Raw genomic sequence first — 17,160 nt, 5'->3', positions numbered from 1 at the left:
TATAACTGCACATAGTTTTAATTCATTCTTCTATCACTAAAATTAAGTATTCTATTGCATTTTGATAATAATAATAATAATAATAATAATAATAATACAAATATTGAAATATATTGTTTATTTTAGAACTTTGTAGCGTGTAGTGTATATATAAAATAATTCCCTATTGTTCCATTTCATCAGTACTTCCACCTAAGAATTTCAGATTAAATTCAACTTACGGATCAAAATGATTAGAAAAAATTCTAGAAAATGCCTTCCACGATTGCCTATTAAATTTCAGTGTCATTTGTAATAGCATAAAAGAACATGCTCGCCATCAAATGTGAGGAGATTCATTTTCTCGCAAGGCTCACATTTTCTTTTTACTTGCAGATTGGAAAGAAAAATAGAAGTTGGCAGAAAAGATTGCAAAAGGAACAAATAATCAACTGTCAGAACATGATTAATTATTTACTGGAACAAGGCTCTTCGCCCATTTCGCATAATCTAACTAACTCCTTTTGATGCTTTTACGTTTTTTTTTTTTTCTCTCTCTTTTTCTATTCTGCATCTTTTCATTGTTCTTGGCACATGCTCCTGCACCCCAACAAATGGTCAACAAATTAATTTTCCTTTCGAGAGAAGACAGCTATGGCCAGGATAAAGATATGTGTTCCTACTCCCTACCCTCTGTCTAAGATCGGACCATATGTCTGTAATGTTTCTTAATTCTCCTTTCTGAATAACAAAAGAGGATTATGTGATCAGGATGGACATGGTGAAAGATTCAAAAATTGCTTACCTGCACCAAGAACCTCTTGTCCCCTTTCTAGCAGCAAAATCTGCAAAGCTAACTCTACAAGAGCGAGAACTAAGTCGTCATTATGATCAAAATTCAATTTCGCCAATTTCATTCAAAAGAACTTGAGGATGGAAAGATGGTGAACACTCTGCTTTTAGCTCAAACCTCAACTGAGTACATTGACCAGTTCAGCAACAGAGCCAATGGCTGCAACACCACCTCTTTCGAGCAAAGAGAGAGCCAATTCACATTCATGCCATCCTCTTAATCCACTGGCCAATTTCTTCAGAGTTTCCAGCCTTACTTCTTGAATCCAGGCTGGAGTAAAGCTCACCATTAAACACAATAAGCAAGAGACATAAGCTTTCCAAGTGGCTGGATGACAGCCAAGTGATATGTTCCCCTCCAGAGCTCCTGCCAAAAAGTCCATGTGGGCACTGATAGTAGAGGCCCTTCTAGACATCGCCCATGGTGGAGATCTTGCCCCAGCGCTCCATACAAATGATCCTGACAGGATCAACATGTATGCCATTGCATATCCTTCCACTATACGGGAAACAACACTCAACTTGCCATGTTTCACTTCTCTTGATGAGAGCAACCAGGTTGGAATAGTCTCCAGGTAAAGCTCTTGGACCAGATTCACCCCACCTGTAACGCAAATGAGGCTTGCTCCCAGCATGGCTGCCTCCCTTGCCGTTGTAGCAGCAAGGGATAAAGATGCTTGGCTAGACTTCAGGCGAGAGGAGTTTTTGCTTGCCCATCTGGCAGCTGAACCCATAGCATGCTCACCAACAAGACTTATGATCACGCCATTTACATATTGAACATCTTGAATTGTCCGACAACAGCGAAGGTAAAGGAACCCTGGTGCTAGGGATCCAGAACCACTAGGAACCCCAATAGTGCTCCCCAGCAGACCACTTACACTACTCCGATTTGTTAACAAAGATGTTGAAATGTCAACTGATCCCAGGAATGATGAGAAGGAACTTCGCAGGAGCTGTGCAACTGCTTCTTTATTTTGCCTGAATACAGAGCGAGCACATGATACAACTATGTAATCATGCCAGCGACGGACCTTTTGGGCCCACAGACACCCAATTGTAGGAGCACTGGGCCAAGGGCAACCTGATGCACAGTTCTCCAAGGCTGGACCAACCACAGCATGAATGTGATCAAGGCCCTTGTGGAGTTTGAAAGTAATAGTTAAGCTAACAAGAGCTGCCATTGGCAATGGAAGCATGACAGGCAAAGGCCCTGCAATGCAAGAAATTACACACGCTTTAGCTAGGAAATATGTATACTTTGTCTTGTAGTACATTTATATATACTCATCATTAAATTTGTAGTTTTCATCCAAATATTAGAAGGCAGTTCTATTGCTGAATGGTAAAATATTAGACAACAGGAGAAACCAAAAGAGCAAAGGAAATATGAACTTCAAACAAGTATGGACCACAAAAGGCTTCATGAAAACAAGGCCAACTCAGAAAGCAGAGAAATTCCAAGCAAGATCCCTCCACCAAATGATACTTAAACTATAAAGGGAAACAATCTACCAGCTCTCTATGAGTCGTGTACAGACAACATGTTGTTTAGCAAAAAGTCTAAGCTTGAAATTGGTAGGTGATACATATTCAGAGCATAACCACTCCAAGCAAAAACATCAAAGGTAGGATTCTTCTTTCCAAGTAACCCACTTCAGCAAGTGCATAACTGAGCAATTGCCTTCCCAAGTTATAACACATATATGCACCCCCAAAGGTGCAAAATTCCTTGCACAAGGCTTGTTGTTGCTCGAGTGAAATTCAAACATATGCATTTATAAAACACCAATCGAAAGTGAAATTAGAATATAACTAAAAGCAAAAGGATCTGTTGAAACCTACCAGAGAAAGAGCTTGGATAATTAACTCCTGCAGCAGAAAGTATTTCTTTCATTTCAGACTCAATATACGGAAGGAGGGCTGCTGGACTAGGCCAATCTGTTCCATTCATCGGTACTGGTTTCCACGTACCCCGAGTAACTTCTGCAGCGAAGTAACTGATAATAACTCCAAGAGATGCCGGAAGAAAGTCAATGAGGTCCCTCAGGCCTGCAAGCATTCAAAAGCTTTAAAGCGCTATGCTGAATAATTAAAAACAAACATCACAGAAGAGATCAGTTTTAGCTCCAATAAGATGATCCATTCTTCTACTAATCAAAATGTAATAATTTCAAGCCAAAAGGATTGGTTAATCAACAAAAAGAAGAATAAGAAGAAAATCTAAAAAATTACTAAGCAAAAAAGATAAGCTAGCTTTTAACAAACCAGTTGTCAAATCACGAGATGAAAGCCTTCCATGAGCACAGGCTGTTAAAATGGCCTCAAGCACAAAAGGTATAGCCTCCAACACTTCCCATGCAGGATGCATGGGTTTCTGGTAAGGATCTCCTCCAGTGCTTGAAGAGGTTGATACTGATGAGGAATTCCCAGAAGAGGCCTCATTTCTAGTCATTTTTGAGTAAATCATGCTTAAAATTTTGTTAGCAACCTGATGAACAGGATTTCCAGTAGAAAGCCCAGCAACTGTTGAAGCTATGCATGACTTGTTTTGACAATACCAAGCTCGTAATTTGGGATAAAAGTCAATATATACAGGTTTAACAGCTGTGGGTTCAAACTGGACTGCATCACCATTGATTTCACGTGTAGCAGCAGAATTATGTGGTTCAATGCGGCCATTACGCAACAACAAAAGATACTCTAAAGTAAGCTCAGTTCCCAAAGCTCCTCCTCCCATACATTGATCAAGAGGAGGTCTGTAGAATTTCCACAGACGAAGAAGAAAGAGAAAAGCTGCAGAAAAAACCATGTAAATCGAGGGCTCATCACCTGAGCTTGATACATTATTTGATATAGGCATAAGTGACCCAAATGTCTCACAGAGAGGCATTAAAGCAGCCGCAACTTCAGGAATCTGTATGAATAGAAACACACAATCCATTAGAATGCAAGGATATGCTACTTTCAATTGTTTATTGAGATACACATTAGGAAGCAGGAATCCTATGTGTTTATTAAGATGCAAACACGAAGAGATCATTAAGACATAAAAGAAAAGCAGTGTTCAAACAACAGAAAAATCCATGGAGAATAAGTGAAACTCCAACCACCCAAAGGGTCAGCATCTGTGCTTTAGCCCCCTTTGATCCTCAAGTAACACAAGATAAAGAGTACGTCTACCAGAGGTTTACATCACCCACCAAACAGCTATATTTTCAAGATAGCCATCTAATGGCAGTTCCCTTGCCGTTGCATGTTAAAAAAAAACTATAATTGCAATTCGCAAGACAGTCAACTAAAGAATACCATATGGAATCAAGTCAAACCAGCAGACAGTGTTAGTACAATTTTATCTCATATCTTCCATTTCCTTATCAGCAAGAGTCTAAAGGCAGATCCAGTTTGTAGTAATGACAAAAAAGACTCTATTGAAGTATTTCACTTACAACACCATGCAAAGAAAGTATATGGACATTATCAACTGATGAAGCCCCAAATAGAATTGCGCTTAGCATGGGCACATAATCAACCAAGTGACTCCCTTGTCCACTGGGGGCTGAAGGCAGAGGAGGAGAAAGAAGCTTCACCACATGGTGCACCACATGTTCCTATGAAGAAGCAAAAAGTATCAACAACAGATACAATTATCTCAAATACATATAAGTGGTAAAATCAAGTGTTCGAAGGTCCTAAAAGATTAAAAGGATAAGTTCAATCAAGAAATTCTACATCAATAAACAGATAACACTGCTCTTCTCATAATCTCTAAGTCATCAAGAAAGCACCAACCACATTTAGCAATGTTATTTACCCAGTTTCGGGGATGAGACTAGAATGAAGAACAGGTCCTTGCTGACCCCAGCTACATCTAGGTAGGTCCACTCACGAGAAACTACACAAGCAACATCTAGAATGCTTCTCAAATATAAAACTCAACCATCTTTCTTCCCTCTCTATCTTTCTGGTGGCTTTCATTTATTTTCTAACTTATTGTGCCTTTCTTACTTAGTTTCTTAGTTATAAATAGAGTAAAATAAAAACAAATGATTCATATAGCCACCTCAACTAGTTTCGGATTAAAGCTTAGTTGTTCTTGTTGTCGTCATTGTTTATTCTGTTTAATGCTGTGTTTGGGTCACAATTTGGGAAGGAAAGCAAAAAAATTGAAGGAAACTAAAGAGGGAAAATATAAAAGAATTTCCTCTTGATGTTTGGATGTGCAAGAGGAAAATGTGGGGGGAAGTGATTTTATAAATAGTGAAATTATGAAATTAACCTTTAGTTTTTTTTTTTTTTATGAAACTACAACAATAGGGGGCGGGATTGTAATTTTAATTATTTCCTCTAGCTTTCCTCCCAAAATGAATAGAAAATAACATGTGGGCCCCAAAATTTATTTTCCCTTCATATTTTCTTCATTCCCAAACAAGTGAAAGAAAGAAAATTTATTTATTTTCCTTCTCAATTTTCATTCCTGTAATATTTTTCACCAATCGAAACATGAACTAAGCTTCAATTCTGGAACTTTCAAAAACATACACCACTATTTCCCAAAATTAACTAACTTCTCTTAACATAAGTTCAGTTTCTATATAACATCGTTGGAATGTAGTCTTACAAATTTTAATTATTTGTTTAACCATATAACACTTGTCACAGGTCATTGGCTTAGGCAGTGAAGAGGTAGTCAAACCTTAATGGGAAAGAAAATTAAAAGCAGAAAGCTACAAACGCCTAAGGTGTGCTTATGCATTCCTGAAAACTCTTGAGATGAAATCATCTAGATGTAAAGATAAATACTACCTTAAGTATCTCTTGACCATTCATTTTTATGATAGCACTTTTACAGTTCATGTTGCTACCAGGTTCATTTCATTTTATTTAAGGGTTCTGTTGTTTTAAAGTCTCTCTTGACTATTTGTTTTCATCACAACATATATACAGTTCATATTAAGTTCATTTCATTCTATTGATTTTTATTCTCATTCACCAGTACATTAATAGATAAGTAGCTTAGTAGACTATGATTTCAGATTATACTAAATGGAAGGCATGAGCAGTACTTTACTCATTCAAAGTGAAACACTAGATCATTATTAAATTTTCTTGGATTTTATGAGATTCAAAATGATTACTTTCAGTTGTTAAAGAAAATGTCAAAGCTTAAAGATTTTCATGCGAAGCTCCAAAAATAATCATATTGAAATGCTTATCATTGAAGTGTATATTCTACCTGAATATTCCATCCACGGGTTAGGGATGCACCACAGAGAATTTTTGCAGCTGCTGACTTCTCCTCTCCTGACCCATTTAATGCAATATGATATAACTTCTCTATCTCTGCTAAACTTTAGCAGAAACAATGAAGAAGATCAAATTAATTAACATCTTTCCTAATCTGAAAGTTAAATTGGAAATTATTTATTTACCTTGGAGCAGGAGTAATGAGAAGCAGATTTATAAGAGTATTAGTCAATGGCGCTCCTTCCATAAAGGTTAACCAAGGAGATTTTTGAATTGGTGGTAAATCTGACATTGAGAGAACTGAAGCAGACACATAGCCAGGCCAATAATACACTGATACATCAATTAAATTTCTTGCAATGCAAGCTTCTACAATGAGGTGCCTCATGTTTCCACCTGAAAAGGATAAACAAATTGCTAAAACAACATTTACAGAATCAGAAAGGAAAAAAGACAGTCAAGTTCTTGTATTGGTCATAGTTGTCAAAGGTGCATATGTACTGGGCACTAAAGACAGTGCCTCTACTAGGGTTAGATGACTAGGCAACATCAGAGACATGCCCTTTATTCCCAAGGCAGTTGCCTTATGCGGGTAGCTACGCATATAAGAAATGGATGCTGCCAAAACCTTCCCCACTGATCTAGCTCTCTCCCCAGTCGAAGTTACCACCATTAGACTCGTAACTTCCAATCTGCCAAAATCTGGTGTCAATATTTGAGAAAATCACCTGAAAACCCATCACTGACCCAGGAAAATCAATTCAATCCTACTTAAGCACCACCTCTGGAATTGCCTACCACCAGCACTACCATTTCCAACATCCGCATACCTCGAATCTCGCCAAAAAGCAGCTTTTTTTGACAGGTCCTCTCTCTTCCTCTGTTTTTCTCTGCACACATTGCTTCCTTTGTTTTTTCCACTAATTTTTTTTTTTTTCTTCTAAATTCAAACAGATCCCTTTTATCTCTTCCTTGACCACTGATGCATTCCATATTAATTTCTTCCCATCTTTTTATTTGTGCAAGCAAATGACAGTAGTACAACCAGAAGAAGAATTAGAAAATGTCCTGACAGTTGATAATAACATTAGGTCGTTGCAGAATTATTTAGGAATCAATGGTCGCATGACAGTATCACCAATTACAAAGGAAACAAGAAAAGTTCTAAAACTTACATAAATTAGAGTTTAAGGTGGCCTACTTGTAAATTGTCCATATGGACCAATAAATAAAAGTCTGGAAGTTGTACTGTTATGCATATATATGATATGTGCATATCAAACAAATCGACAAGTTCTTCAGACTTTCAGTTGCCTGATGCTAATATTCTGAATTTGTGATCTAGTACAAATTCACGCACATGTATATGTATGTATGCGTGTACTTGGATAAGAGAATCTTGCTCCTAAGTTCTAAGACCCACCAAGCGATAATGAATTGCAATAGTGAAAGTGAAGCACATAATTTCCCAGTTACCTGCATTGATAGGAGGATCAGCATGACTACCATCACCTAAACCATTCTTTGCATTGTTGGAATTCGAAATAAAAGTTGCTGCCTTTGCAGCAGCAAGGTTAGCTGCACCAATAACAGATGCAGGAGGGCATAAAAGACCAGAGAAGTCTCCAAGGACCTGGAGAGATGAAACAAGTTCTTGTTTCCTCAAATTTTGACTATTCACCTCTGTCCGATTTTTGAACCTTGTCTCCATATGTCTAGATGTTCCAGCTCCCTGAAGAGAAGAGAAAGAGAGCCCAGCCTCATCCTCCAAAATATTAGCAATTGCCAAGGGAACGATAGTTAAAAGGACACAAAGACGAGACTCAAGATGTGGAATAGGGCCTTCCACAGGGTCACGTTCCTGGGGAAAAAAAGACACGAAGCAGAGTATAAGTATTGTCCATAATTTCATGCATATATATTCTCCAAGAAATGTTGACGTGGGATCTCAACTCGTTGGACAAGCCGAAGGGCTGAAAGCCAAAGTGCAAGGAATGTTTCTTGCCACCTTGCACAGTTACACACTTGGAGTGTCTTAATTATTTCTGCAGTCATGACATACAAAATAAGAGATGAGAAAAGAGCTTGCAGTTCCCAAATATAATATTTTATTTTTCTCAAAATATAAATAAGCAAATAAAACCATCAAGTATCTGTGTTTGCATGTGTGACCAAATCAAAATAACCCTTCAAAAGAATTTACCTGTAAGTATAGCAATAGATGATCTAATATGAAGCTGTTTCCCATCCATTACATTCTCCATGTAAATGTCAAAGGGAACCCAACAACCAGATTTCCCAGATTCCGAATTGCAAAAAGACACAGGCTTGCACGCTTTAATATCAATGAGCATTCGAAAGATCTGGTGCCTGCTTAACTGGTATTCAAAATCATAAACTCTCTGAATATTGGCAGACAATCTTTCCAAAAGCTGGTTGGCAGGTTCCATATTAGAGGATACTAATTTGTGGGCTTTATAAAACAATAGCCTCTGCAGGAGGCCATTGAATATTTCAGGCCTATAAAAAAAAAAATTAAAGCCATAAAAGAAACAGGAGTGGCATTTAAAAAATTCCTGAACAAAGATAATTTCTGGATGATGACTTTTTTATCATGTGCAAACAACTCAAGTATATGATAGTTTACCCAACTTCAGTTAACATTTGCTTCTGTCAAATTCCTAACAGGAGGAAAGAACAAAACATAGAAACATAACAGCCACTAGATTCTCACTCTACATATTATTGCCCAGCTGTTGATGCATCTATTAAACATAAAGGAAATGTGAAATTGAACTTTTTAATTTCAAGGAGGCATAGGCAGTTCTTCGATATGCATATTGGGCACATCTCAGTTGTAAGAGAGCAACCATGAGCATCACAGAATGTAATAAAATCTGGAAAATAATTGGCAAAGCAAACATTAAAACCTTGTTGGCTATGGGCATTCTCCATAATGATATGCAGATAAATGATGCTTACTGTTCAAGTTCGTGCAAGTTAGAACAGTAAACCATTTATAAATTTAACAAATTATAGAGAGTTGACTCACACACATTTATGCTTACAAAGATATATTCCCTGCTCTGCCATACCTTACCCTAAGAAACCAAGCTCAAAGGTAGAGGAGCCATCATGAGGTACAAGTTGAGAGGCAAAGAAAGAAATGCCGCTTAAAAAATGCATATCAAAATTAGTAAAAAAGTAATAACTATGCGCTATCAGCTGTCAAAACAATCTATAGAGCAAGTATTATAATATTTGTCAATTTGAGCATCATAAAAAAGTACAGAATGCAGTTTGGATACAGAAAAAATGTCCATGCAGAGTTAAAATTATAAGGCAAATTAAATGAAGAATGATGAACACATACATGTTCAAGTGAACAATGCGGAGTATAACCAAGGCTTTTCTACTTTCAATTAGTTTGGCCACCACCTCTAAGGCAAAAAAAGAATTTTTTTTCCTTAAAAGTTCACGATGCTCATATCTTCCAACGCTGCAATTCCCTCTAGAATCAATGTCCATATCCTGGTTATCAGCATTTCCAAATAGCCCACTTGATAAATCTGGAGACTTCACTAATAAACCCCAGTCACTGAATGTGCAGTCAATCAACCCAACAACAATGCTAAAAAAGAACAACACCAGAACATGTCCTAGCTCGATAAACTGAACTCTATAGGTATGAGATAGCTGAAGAGCAACATCAATCGATTTTATCATCCTACAAAACAGAAGAAATTCACAGGAAGCAGACACCCTTAATTTAAGGAAACAGAAGAATATTATCAACCATTTATTCCTAATAGTAAAGCCCGAAGTCGAACTACCTCTACCTACTATCTCCTCACCAAATTTAAATAGGCACGAGCACAGATGAACAGAGGGGTAATAAAATAGGATTACACATACTTCTCTTTGCAAGCTTCTTCGCCAATTGAATCAAGTGAAAATGCATAACGGCTGACCAATTCAAGGTAGAGTCTATAAGCCTCCGGTTGAGACCGTCGATTAGGTATAACTCTGCAAAATATACACTATTAAATGAAAAGAAAGAGAAACCAAATGTAACGGCATGTAAAGAGAAAGAGACAGAGTAGAACCGAGCAGAAAGGAGAGAGAGGACGTGGATAGGACAGAGAAGGTGAGAAGAGAGAGCTTGTTGGAGAAACTTCCATACAGAAGGATGATTATTGTTGAAGCAGAGATAGGAAACCATAACTTCCCCTAAATCAGGACTAGGCATTGTAATCCCCAAAGAGATGAGGCATTTAGCAACTTCCATTGCACACACCAGAGGAGGCTCTTGTCGTTGTTGGCAACTCTTGATCGTCTCTATAATCCTTTCCTTCATTTCGCGCTCTTTCTTCGTCTCCACCTCCATTACCGTAAAGTTCAATTTAATGTTGTGTGTGTGGAAACGGAAGCATAAGAGCAACCAGTCTTCTTCTACATAGAAAACCACAACTTGTGTTTTTGATTTGGTGTCACGTGATCGGCACCCACCCCTAGTCCTCTCCGCCCCTCCTCCGAACTTCAAGGTCAGTCCTCCCTCTAATTGTAAATTTTTTTTTATTTTTTTTGAGAATAGTTGTAATTAAATTATTATTATTATTATTATTATTATTTATTATTGACTAGATTGAAAATATATTTAATTAACTAGTGCCCGTTTGTACGACGCAATACGCAGCGTCACCTACTACAGCGTGCCAGTTTTACCGATCAAATCATGCCATTGAATTACAAATTTCCGTGAGATGAATTAACAAAAATATAAATGCACCGGAGTAAAATACTCACCGAAAATGCTCTATTTTTTAATGGACAAATCGATATATTTTAATTCAGTTTAATATCAAAATAGATATATTATATATGTATTTAGTTTCTTTATAAAATTGTATTTTCTGAATCATATATATATATATATATATATGTTTAGTTTGATTTTGATGTACATTAAGAAAATTTGAACAATCTGTTAATTTTTTATTTTTAGGCTTTTTTTTGAAAAAAAACACCCCTCTGTTAATGATTGTAATTAGTACATAATATAATTGAGAATATAAATATTTATTGAATAATGATATTAAAAATTAACAAAAAAAAAATATCTTTTAAAGGAGAAAATATAACTATACTTACAAATTAAAAAAGAAAGTGTGGCTATATATATATGGAATGAAAAAAATAATTCTTAAAAAAATTACTCATGAAAAGGCAATAATTAGCCACTTCAAAATTATAATAGTGTCGTAGTTAAAAAAAAAAATGAGATATTTGTAGTAATATTCAAAAAAGTAAAAAGTATTTAAAAAAAAAGAAAAGACTGTTGAATTTTATAAGTTGTTACAGGTTACACTTCTAGAAGTCAATTAATGTTTAGGATAATAAATGCACACATGATGCTAATCTATTTTTTATAAGACTATAAATTATAGAAATTTTCATTAATTTTTTTATAAGAATATAAGCCAATAAAAAAAGTCGAGTATACTGAGAAAAGCAGGTATGGAAAAACATTAGCAAATCAAACTTATATTAACTTTAATTCAGAATTTGATTGATAACGATAGAGCAAATAATAAAAAGGAGATTTTTTAATTAGAAAGATAATAATCCACAAAAAAAAAAAAATGCGCGGCATAAAGTTTTGAATTCCAAACTCTAAACTAACTGGCACATCAAGATATAGTCTATTAATAAGTGTATATATGATCTGATAATTAATTTAAATTCGAATTTTCTTCACACGACACAAAAAAAAAAAAATAGACGTTGAATAAATTAGATGTTAAAAATTTAAGTGCGTAAAATGTTAAATATGGAATAATATGATTGGTAAAGATTTTATTAGGCCTATTTTGGTAAACTTCATGATGGCCCTGGTAAGATACCAAAGCCCATTGAAATTTACACTTCATATGCCCAACAATTTGAGAGTGATTTAAGCCCAATTAAATAAATCAACTACAAGAAAATACATGTTTTAGGGATAGAATGAAAATTGAATTCTGAGTTGAAAATGGTAAATAGGTAAAGTTCTAAGTTATAAGAAATCTTCACATAACCAAGCAAAAACATGAAATTAAGAGGTTTGTCCTAAGAGCAAGACAAGCATGAAAACAGGAAATCTATGCGAGAGAATGAGCTATTTTATTTGTTTGTCTTGCCTTAATTCTCAATACAAAGATAAATAGAAAGGTTTTGACCATTTCAATATTGCAGAAAATCAAAACGTGATCTATACACAAGATTTTTTATTATTATTATTTTTTTGACTGGAGAAAAATTTTTACTTTAAAAAAATAGAAGTTAAAATAAAGCATTTTATAATTGATTGATGCAACTTCTAGATAAACTGAAATTTAATATTATTACTTTATTAGGTTACATTATCAAAAGTACTATAAATGTGTTGTTGTTTAAACATGACGCGTCAAGCTCTAATAATTCTATTATTTATAAATATCAAATTCATATATTTCACACATGAAATCTTTTGTCCGCTATTTTAAAGTAGAGTTAGGACTTATTCTAATTTTTTTAACATGGAAATTTAAAAATTTAAAAATTCCAATTGATTTAATATGAGAAGTCCAACTTTAAATGTGTTAGTATTGATCAATTTGGCTCAATTTGAAAAAATAATTAAAATCAAATAATTAATTTTCATAAAAAATTAAATTGAACTGAATCAATTTTATTTTCTAATTTTTTAATTTAATTTAAGAATTATTTTTATTTCGAATCAATTTGAAATGATCGAAATCAACAAATTAAAATAACTAAAAAAAAAATTCAAATTTTAATTCAATCTGATTTAATCCAAAAATATTCTGATATTTTGACTTTATTCAACACGATTATACTCGAATTTATAGTTTTCTGTTCTGTTTGTTTCTTGGCTTTTGTTTTATTTATTTATTTATTTTGTTTTCTTCATCTGTGAATTAAAAAACACTAAATTATAAAATTAAAATAATAAAACGGAAAACGAGTGCTTCTGGAAGCACGGCAACTCTCACCAACACACGGAAAGAGGTGCACCACGTTTGCTTTAACAGGCCTCAACTACCGCGAGGGTTCTGAAAGCCAGCCATGCCAACAGGTAGTTAGTTACCAGTTACTGTTAGCTTTGTTTGAAGTATTTCTGCGATTAAAAAAAAAAGAATTACCTAATTTTAATCTCATTTATCGATGTTAAACAAAATTAGTTTTTTTTAGAAATAAAATTTAATTAATAAATTAAGTGTTGCAAATATTCAATTAGATTATACATACAATTTATTATTATAAAATTTGCTGATATTTTCTTAACAAATTAAAAAAATTATCTATAGTATTTTAAATAATAAATTAAATTTAAAAGAGATTATATTAGATTTTTTTTCATTTGTTAAAAGATATAAATTCTTATAATAGTAACCGAGTCTTTAATTTATTTGAATGACAAGATAATTCCTCAATTTTTTATATTTGTATTGTTCTTTGTATCTGATGTATATAGATAATTTTCTATCACAATACATCAATAATATCAATGGAACAAAAAGCCGTTCTACCATGCTCTAATGGTCAAGATCCACGTCTATAAATAAAAAATTAAATTGTCTAACCAAATAAAATTAAATATCACATCTTTATTTAATAACAAATTCTCACAAGATAACAATAATAAAAAATAAAGAAAAAACATATGGAAAAATATACTTAAGTTTATGAAAAGTGAATATAAGATTGGGAGGGAAAGAAAAAGTTGAAATAAAGCACCACCGTTGATTAACAACGGTGCCCAAACTAAAATTACGGTTAGATTCAAAAAATTAATTATTTTCTAAAAAACATTTAATATTTTTTATTAGTATATAAGTTCATCTCGTTATTCTAATACTGAATATTAAAATGATTAAATGTATTTAAATTTAAATAGAGGGGCAATTGGAATTTTAATATAGCCCCGTTCTGGAATTTGAGGTTTGATACAAAAAATGATATGATATATAGTAAAATACACATTTAATTTCTATTTTCGACTTCAAATAAATTAAGTAATCAATTTTCCTTGGTCTATGAGTTTCTAAAACGAAAAATTTATCAATTCTCAAGTGTTTACAAATAAGTAATAACCACCTCTTATAATATATTCTGGTTTATAGACAATGCATCTTAAATTGGATTAAAGTGTATAACACTAAAATTGTGTTCAGTAACAGTTTTTTTTAAAAATTATTTTAGCGTTTTGATTCAAAATGCTAAACGCTATTTTTTTCATAGTGTTTAATAACAATAAATTTGAATTAGCTTTTAGAGATTAAGATAATATTTTATAAAAAACCGTTTAGCTTTTAGTTTTTAGCGTTTTATGAAAAGCCACTAAAAAACAACTAATAGCTAAACATTATTAAAACAGTTAATTTTGTCGAACATACTCTAATATGTAAAACCTCAATACCTGCTTAAAATGCATTCCCAAATATATAAGCTATTAAAATAGAATTATTTTTTTCAAAAAAGTAAAAGAGGAGGGAAATTATGAGTGGTTCAACGTTATTTTCCTTTAAATGAAATTAAGATCATAATTTATCTTAATCCAATGAATTAAAAATACCCATAATTAATATCAAAAAGAAAAAAAATATAATTGAATGATCAAATTAATATTATTTTGTACTTGTCATCAAAATTGAATTTCTTCCCTTCCATTTGATAATTGAAAGTTTTCTACCGTTGCACTTTGAAATGTAGGAATTTAGGTCCATTCTGCTTACCATAGTAAAGTTTTCACAGCTAGAAGAGTATATTCAAACCCATAACCTAACTTTTACTACTCAGAATGACAATACTTACCCTAAACTTAGTCTAAACTAAGTCATAATCCCAATAAGTTGGATTCATTCATCTACTCCTTTGAATTCTCTGCAAAGATAATTTTCTTGTCTTTTAACTTATATATTCCAATTCCAAGATCACTAAACAAGACTAGCAACTGCACCAATAATTAATTTCACTTATTATTAAGTTAAATTCTTCATGATAACTGGGGATTTAGACCTCCTACCTAAAACATTTTCTTTAGCTATTTTAAATTCTAATTACTGTAAGGAAGTCACAATAATTCTTGATTTTTAAATTTCTTTATTCCATATGTACAAACATATATATATAATACTAAAATTCTTGCACGCAATCTTGAAGCATGTTACTTTCCAATAGGTTTCAGTTTGGGGCAAGTATCAGTATCTTATTTTCGATGATAGAGCTGACAAGGATGTGTCATTTACTGCTGCAATTAAGACCAGTAAATTAGGTATTAGCAGCCTATTTTAGAAACAATTTACATTAGTCTGCTTATATGACTTCACAACCGCGTAGCTGGCGTGGTCTTAGTTCCTCGAAGTCCTAGTCCCTTTGGAAAATGAACCGAACAAATACTAATACATTCAATAAGACTGTACTAAAATTAAATATTTTAATAGCTGTTATTTAATTTTAATATTTTAATATTTTTTTTTCATTGAATAATTATAAATAATTTCATTTTAATAAAAAAATTAATTTTAATTAGTTTAATACTTTAATGTAATGGATGGATCCATTGGAGGTAAAATCTTAAAAAATCTAAATACTTTAATACTTTTACAAACCCCATGACTCCCATGAGAAAAATTTTCAAATCTAGCAATTAAAGTTGCTCCCACCTATCTGTTGGGAACTTGTGCAGGCAGCATGTATTTATAGGCAGCTGAGATCTGGAGCAATCCCATCCTTTGCTAACCGAATACTTTCCTCCTAAAGCTTCCTAAAAACAAAACCAACAACTCTTCAGTCTAACAAACAGAAAACAAAAAATGGAGAAAACAGAAGAAACCGCTTTAAATCCATCAAAGGTAGCAGCAGCAGCAGCAGAAACAACAAAAAAAGAATCGAAAGACGCAGAAGCTCAGGCCGCACATCCCAAACGCAAACACAGACGCAGAAACATCTGTCTTGCGGTCACGGCGGCAATTATCCTCGCAATTGTTCTTGTTGTTGTGATTTTAGCTTTCACGGTTTTCAAAGCCAAAGAACCGTCAACCACCGTCGACTCAATCAGTCTACAAAATCTCCGTATCTCTCCAGACATCGCTAGGATGAACGTTGATCTGAATATAACTCTCGATGTCGATCTCACCGTCACGAACCCTAACAAAGTCGGTTTTAAGTACAAAAACGGTTCCGCTTTCTTAAATTACAGAGGAGAACTTGTCGGCGAAGTTCCAATTCCCGCCGGTAAAATGTCCTCCGATTCTACAAGACCGATGAATTTGACCGTTACCGTCATGGCGGATCGGTTATTATCCAATCCCCAGCTCATCCCCGATGTGGCCTCCGGCGTGTTGACTTTCAGTTCGTTGATCAAACTGTCCGGTAAGGTTGCGATTTTTAAAATATTTAAAGTGAGCGTGGACACGACCACAACCTGCGATATTACTATCTTTGTTTCAAATAGTACTCTGGGAGATCAAAACTGCAAGTACAAGGCAAAACTATAGAACATGTTCTGTTCTTTTTATTGTTCTAGAATTAGATTATAATACGCTGTTTTAGTGTGTGTAGTGGAGATTTTCTTTATTGATACTAGATAATAATACATAACGTTTGTATTTGTATACTTGAGTTGATTACTCTGCCATTTTTAATAACTTGGTTCTTTTCTTTCTTTCTTAATATGTCCACCGTTTATAGTGTTCAATTGCCCAGATACGACACAGTCCTTGATTTTCTTGTTGGTATTGTTAAGTTCAAATGCACTCCTTTCGTTGTCGAACGGCCCGTTCTTGGATTGCCGGTGCTTTTGGACATAAGTGTCTCTTTGAGGTAACCAAATGCAAACTGAAAAATTGAATGTTGATTTACTCACAAAATTCCAGTTCTATTGAATTTTAGTTAGTTTAACGCTGACTTTTCTTCTTTCTGGTTACTATTTATGGTAGCAAAATTTATTTCCTGTGGTAACCCATTAGTTGACAAACGAAGTGATGCGTGTCACGTCGTCAGCGGAGTACATATTGAGCTAACGTACGAAGCTGGTTC

The 17,160-nt window shown here is 33.9% G+C and overlaps 2 protein-coding genes across 4 annotated transcripts; one reads left to right on the top strand and one right to left on the bottom strand.

Annotated features, from left to right (window-relative positions):
* Window positions 1-376: 376 nt before the first annotated feature.
* LOC105649057 (mediator of RNA polymerase II transcription subunit 33A) lies at window positions 377-10,612 on the bottom strand. 3 transcript variants are annotated; one of them, XR_001047601.4, is made up of 13 exons: window positions 10,185-10,612; window positions 9,994-10,104; window positions 9,452-9,805; window positions 8,282-8,598; window positions 8,032-8,123; window positions 7,555-7,939; window positions 6,264-6,474; window positions 6,068-6,182; window positions 4,281-4,442; window positions 3,100-3,748; window positions 2,677-2,883; window positions 785-2,044; window positions 377-579 (listed from the first exon to the last, which is right to left on the bottom strand). XR_001047601.4 is itself a non-coding variant. In XM_012235584.4 (12 exons), the coding sequence occupies exons 1-12, from the start codon at window positions 10,463-10,465 to the stop codon at window positions 951-953; spliced, it is 3,978 nt and encodes a 1,325-aa protein (XP_012090974.1). In that variant the 5' UTR covers window positions 10,466-10,612; the 3' UTR covers window positions 377-950. The 3 variants fall into 3 exon arrangements, 2 of the variants coding, with proteins under 2 accessions (XP_012090974.1, XP_020540898.1); XM_012235584.4 differs by having other exon boundaries at window positions 377-2,044; XM_020685239.3 differs by having other exon boundaries at window positions 377-2,044; window positions 9,933-10,104; window positions 10,185-10,222.
* A 5,161-nt stretch (window positions 10,613-15,773) lies between these two features.
* On the top strand, window positions 15,774-16,794 carry LOC105649058 (Late embryogenesis abundant (LEA) hydroxyproline-rich glycoprotein family). The gene has a single exon (XM_012235586.4). It carries the CDS (start codon window positions 15,936-15,938, stop codon window positions 16,617-16,619), a length of 684 nt encoding a protein of 227 aa, XP_012090976.1. The 5' UTR covers window positions 15,774-15,935; the 3' UTR covers window positions 16,620-16,794.
* The last annotated feature ends 366 nt before the right edge of the window (window positions 16,795-17,160 follow it).

Source organism: Jatropha curcas, chromosome 2 (assembly GCF_041381405.1).
Source record: "Jatropha curcas cultivar XTBG-Jc1 chromosome 2, XTBG_Jcur_1.0, whole genome shotgun sequence".
Classification (NCBI taxonomy): Eukaryota; Viridiplantae; Streptophyta; class Magnoliopsida; order Malpighiales; family Euphorbiaceae; genus Jatropha; species Jatropha curcas.
The sequence above is the reverse complement of the archived record's forward strand: the minus strand, read 5'-3'. Positions and strand labels throughout refer to the sequence as shown.

Excerpts from the sequence above, each read along its gene's own strand:
- LOC105649057 (XM_012235584.4), bottom strand. The coding sequence starts at position 10,465 with ATGGAGGTGGAGACGAAGAAAGAGCGCGAAATGAAGGAAAGGATTATA. Across the intron at positions 6,183-6,263 it reads CTCATTACTCCTGCTCCAAG|TTTAGCAGAGATAGAGAAGT; the intron begins GTAAATAAATAA and ends TTTCTGCTAAAG. Across the intron at positions 2,884-3,099 it reads ATCTCGTGATTTGACAACTG|GCCTGAGGGACCTCATTGAC; the intron begins GTTTGTTAAAAG and ends GAATGCTTGCAG.
- LOC105649058 (XM_012235586.4), top strand. The coding sequence starts at position 15,936 with ATGGAGAAAACAGAAGAAACCGCTTTAAATCCATCAAAGGTAGCAGCA.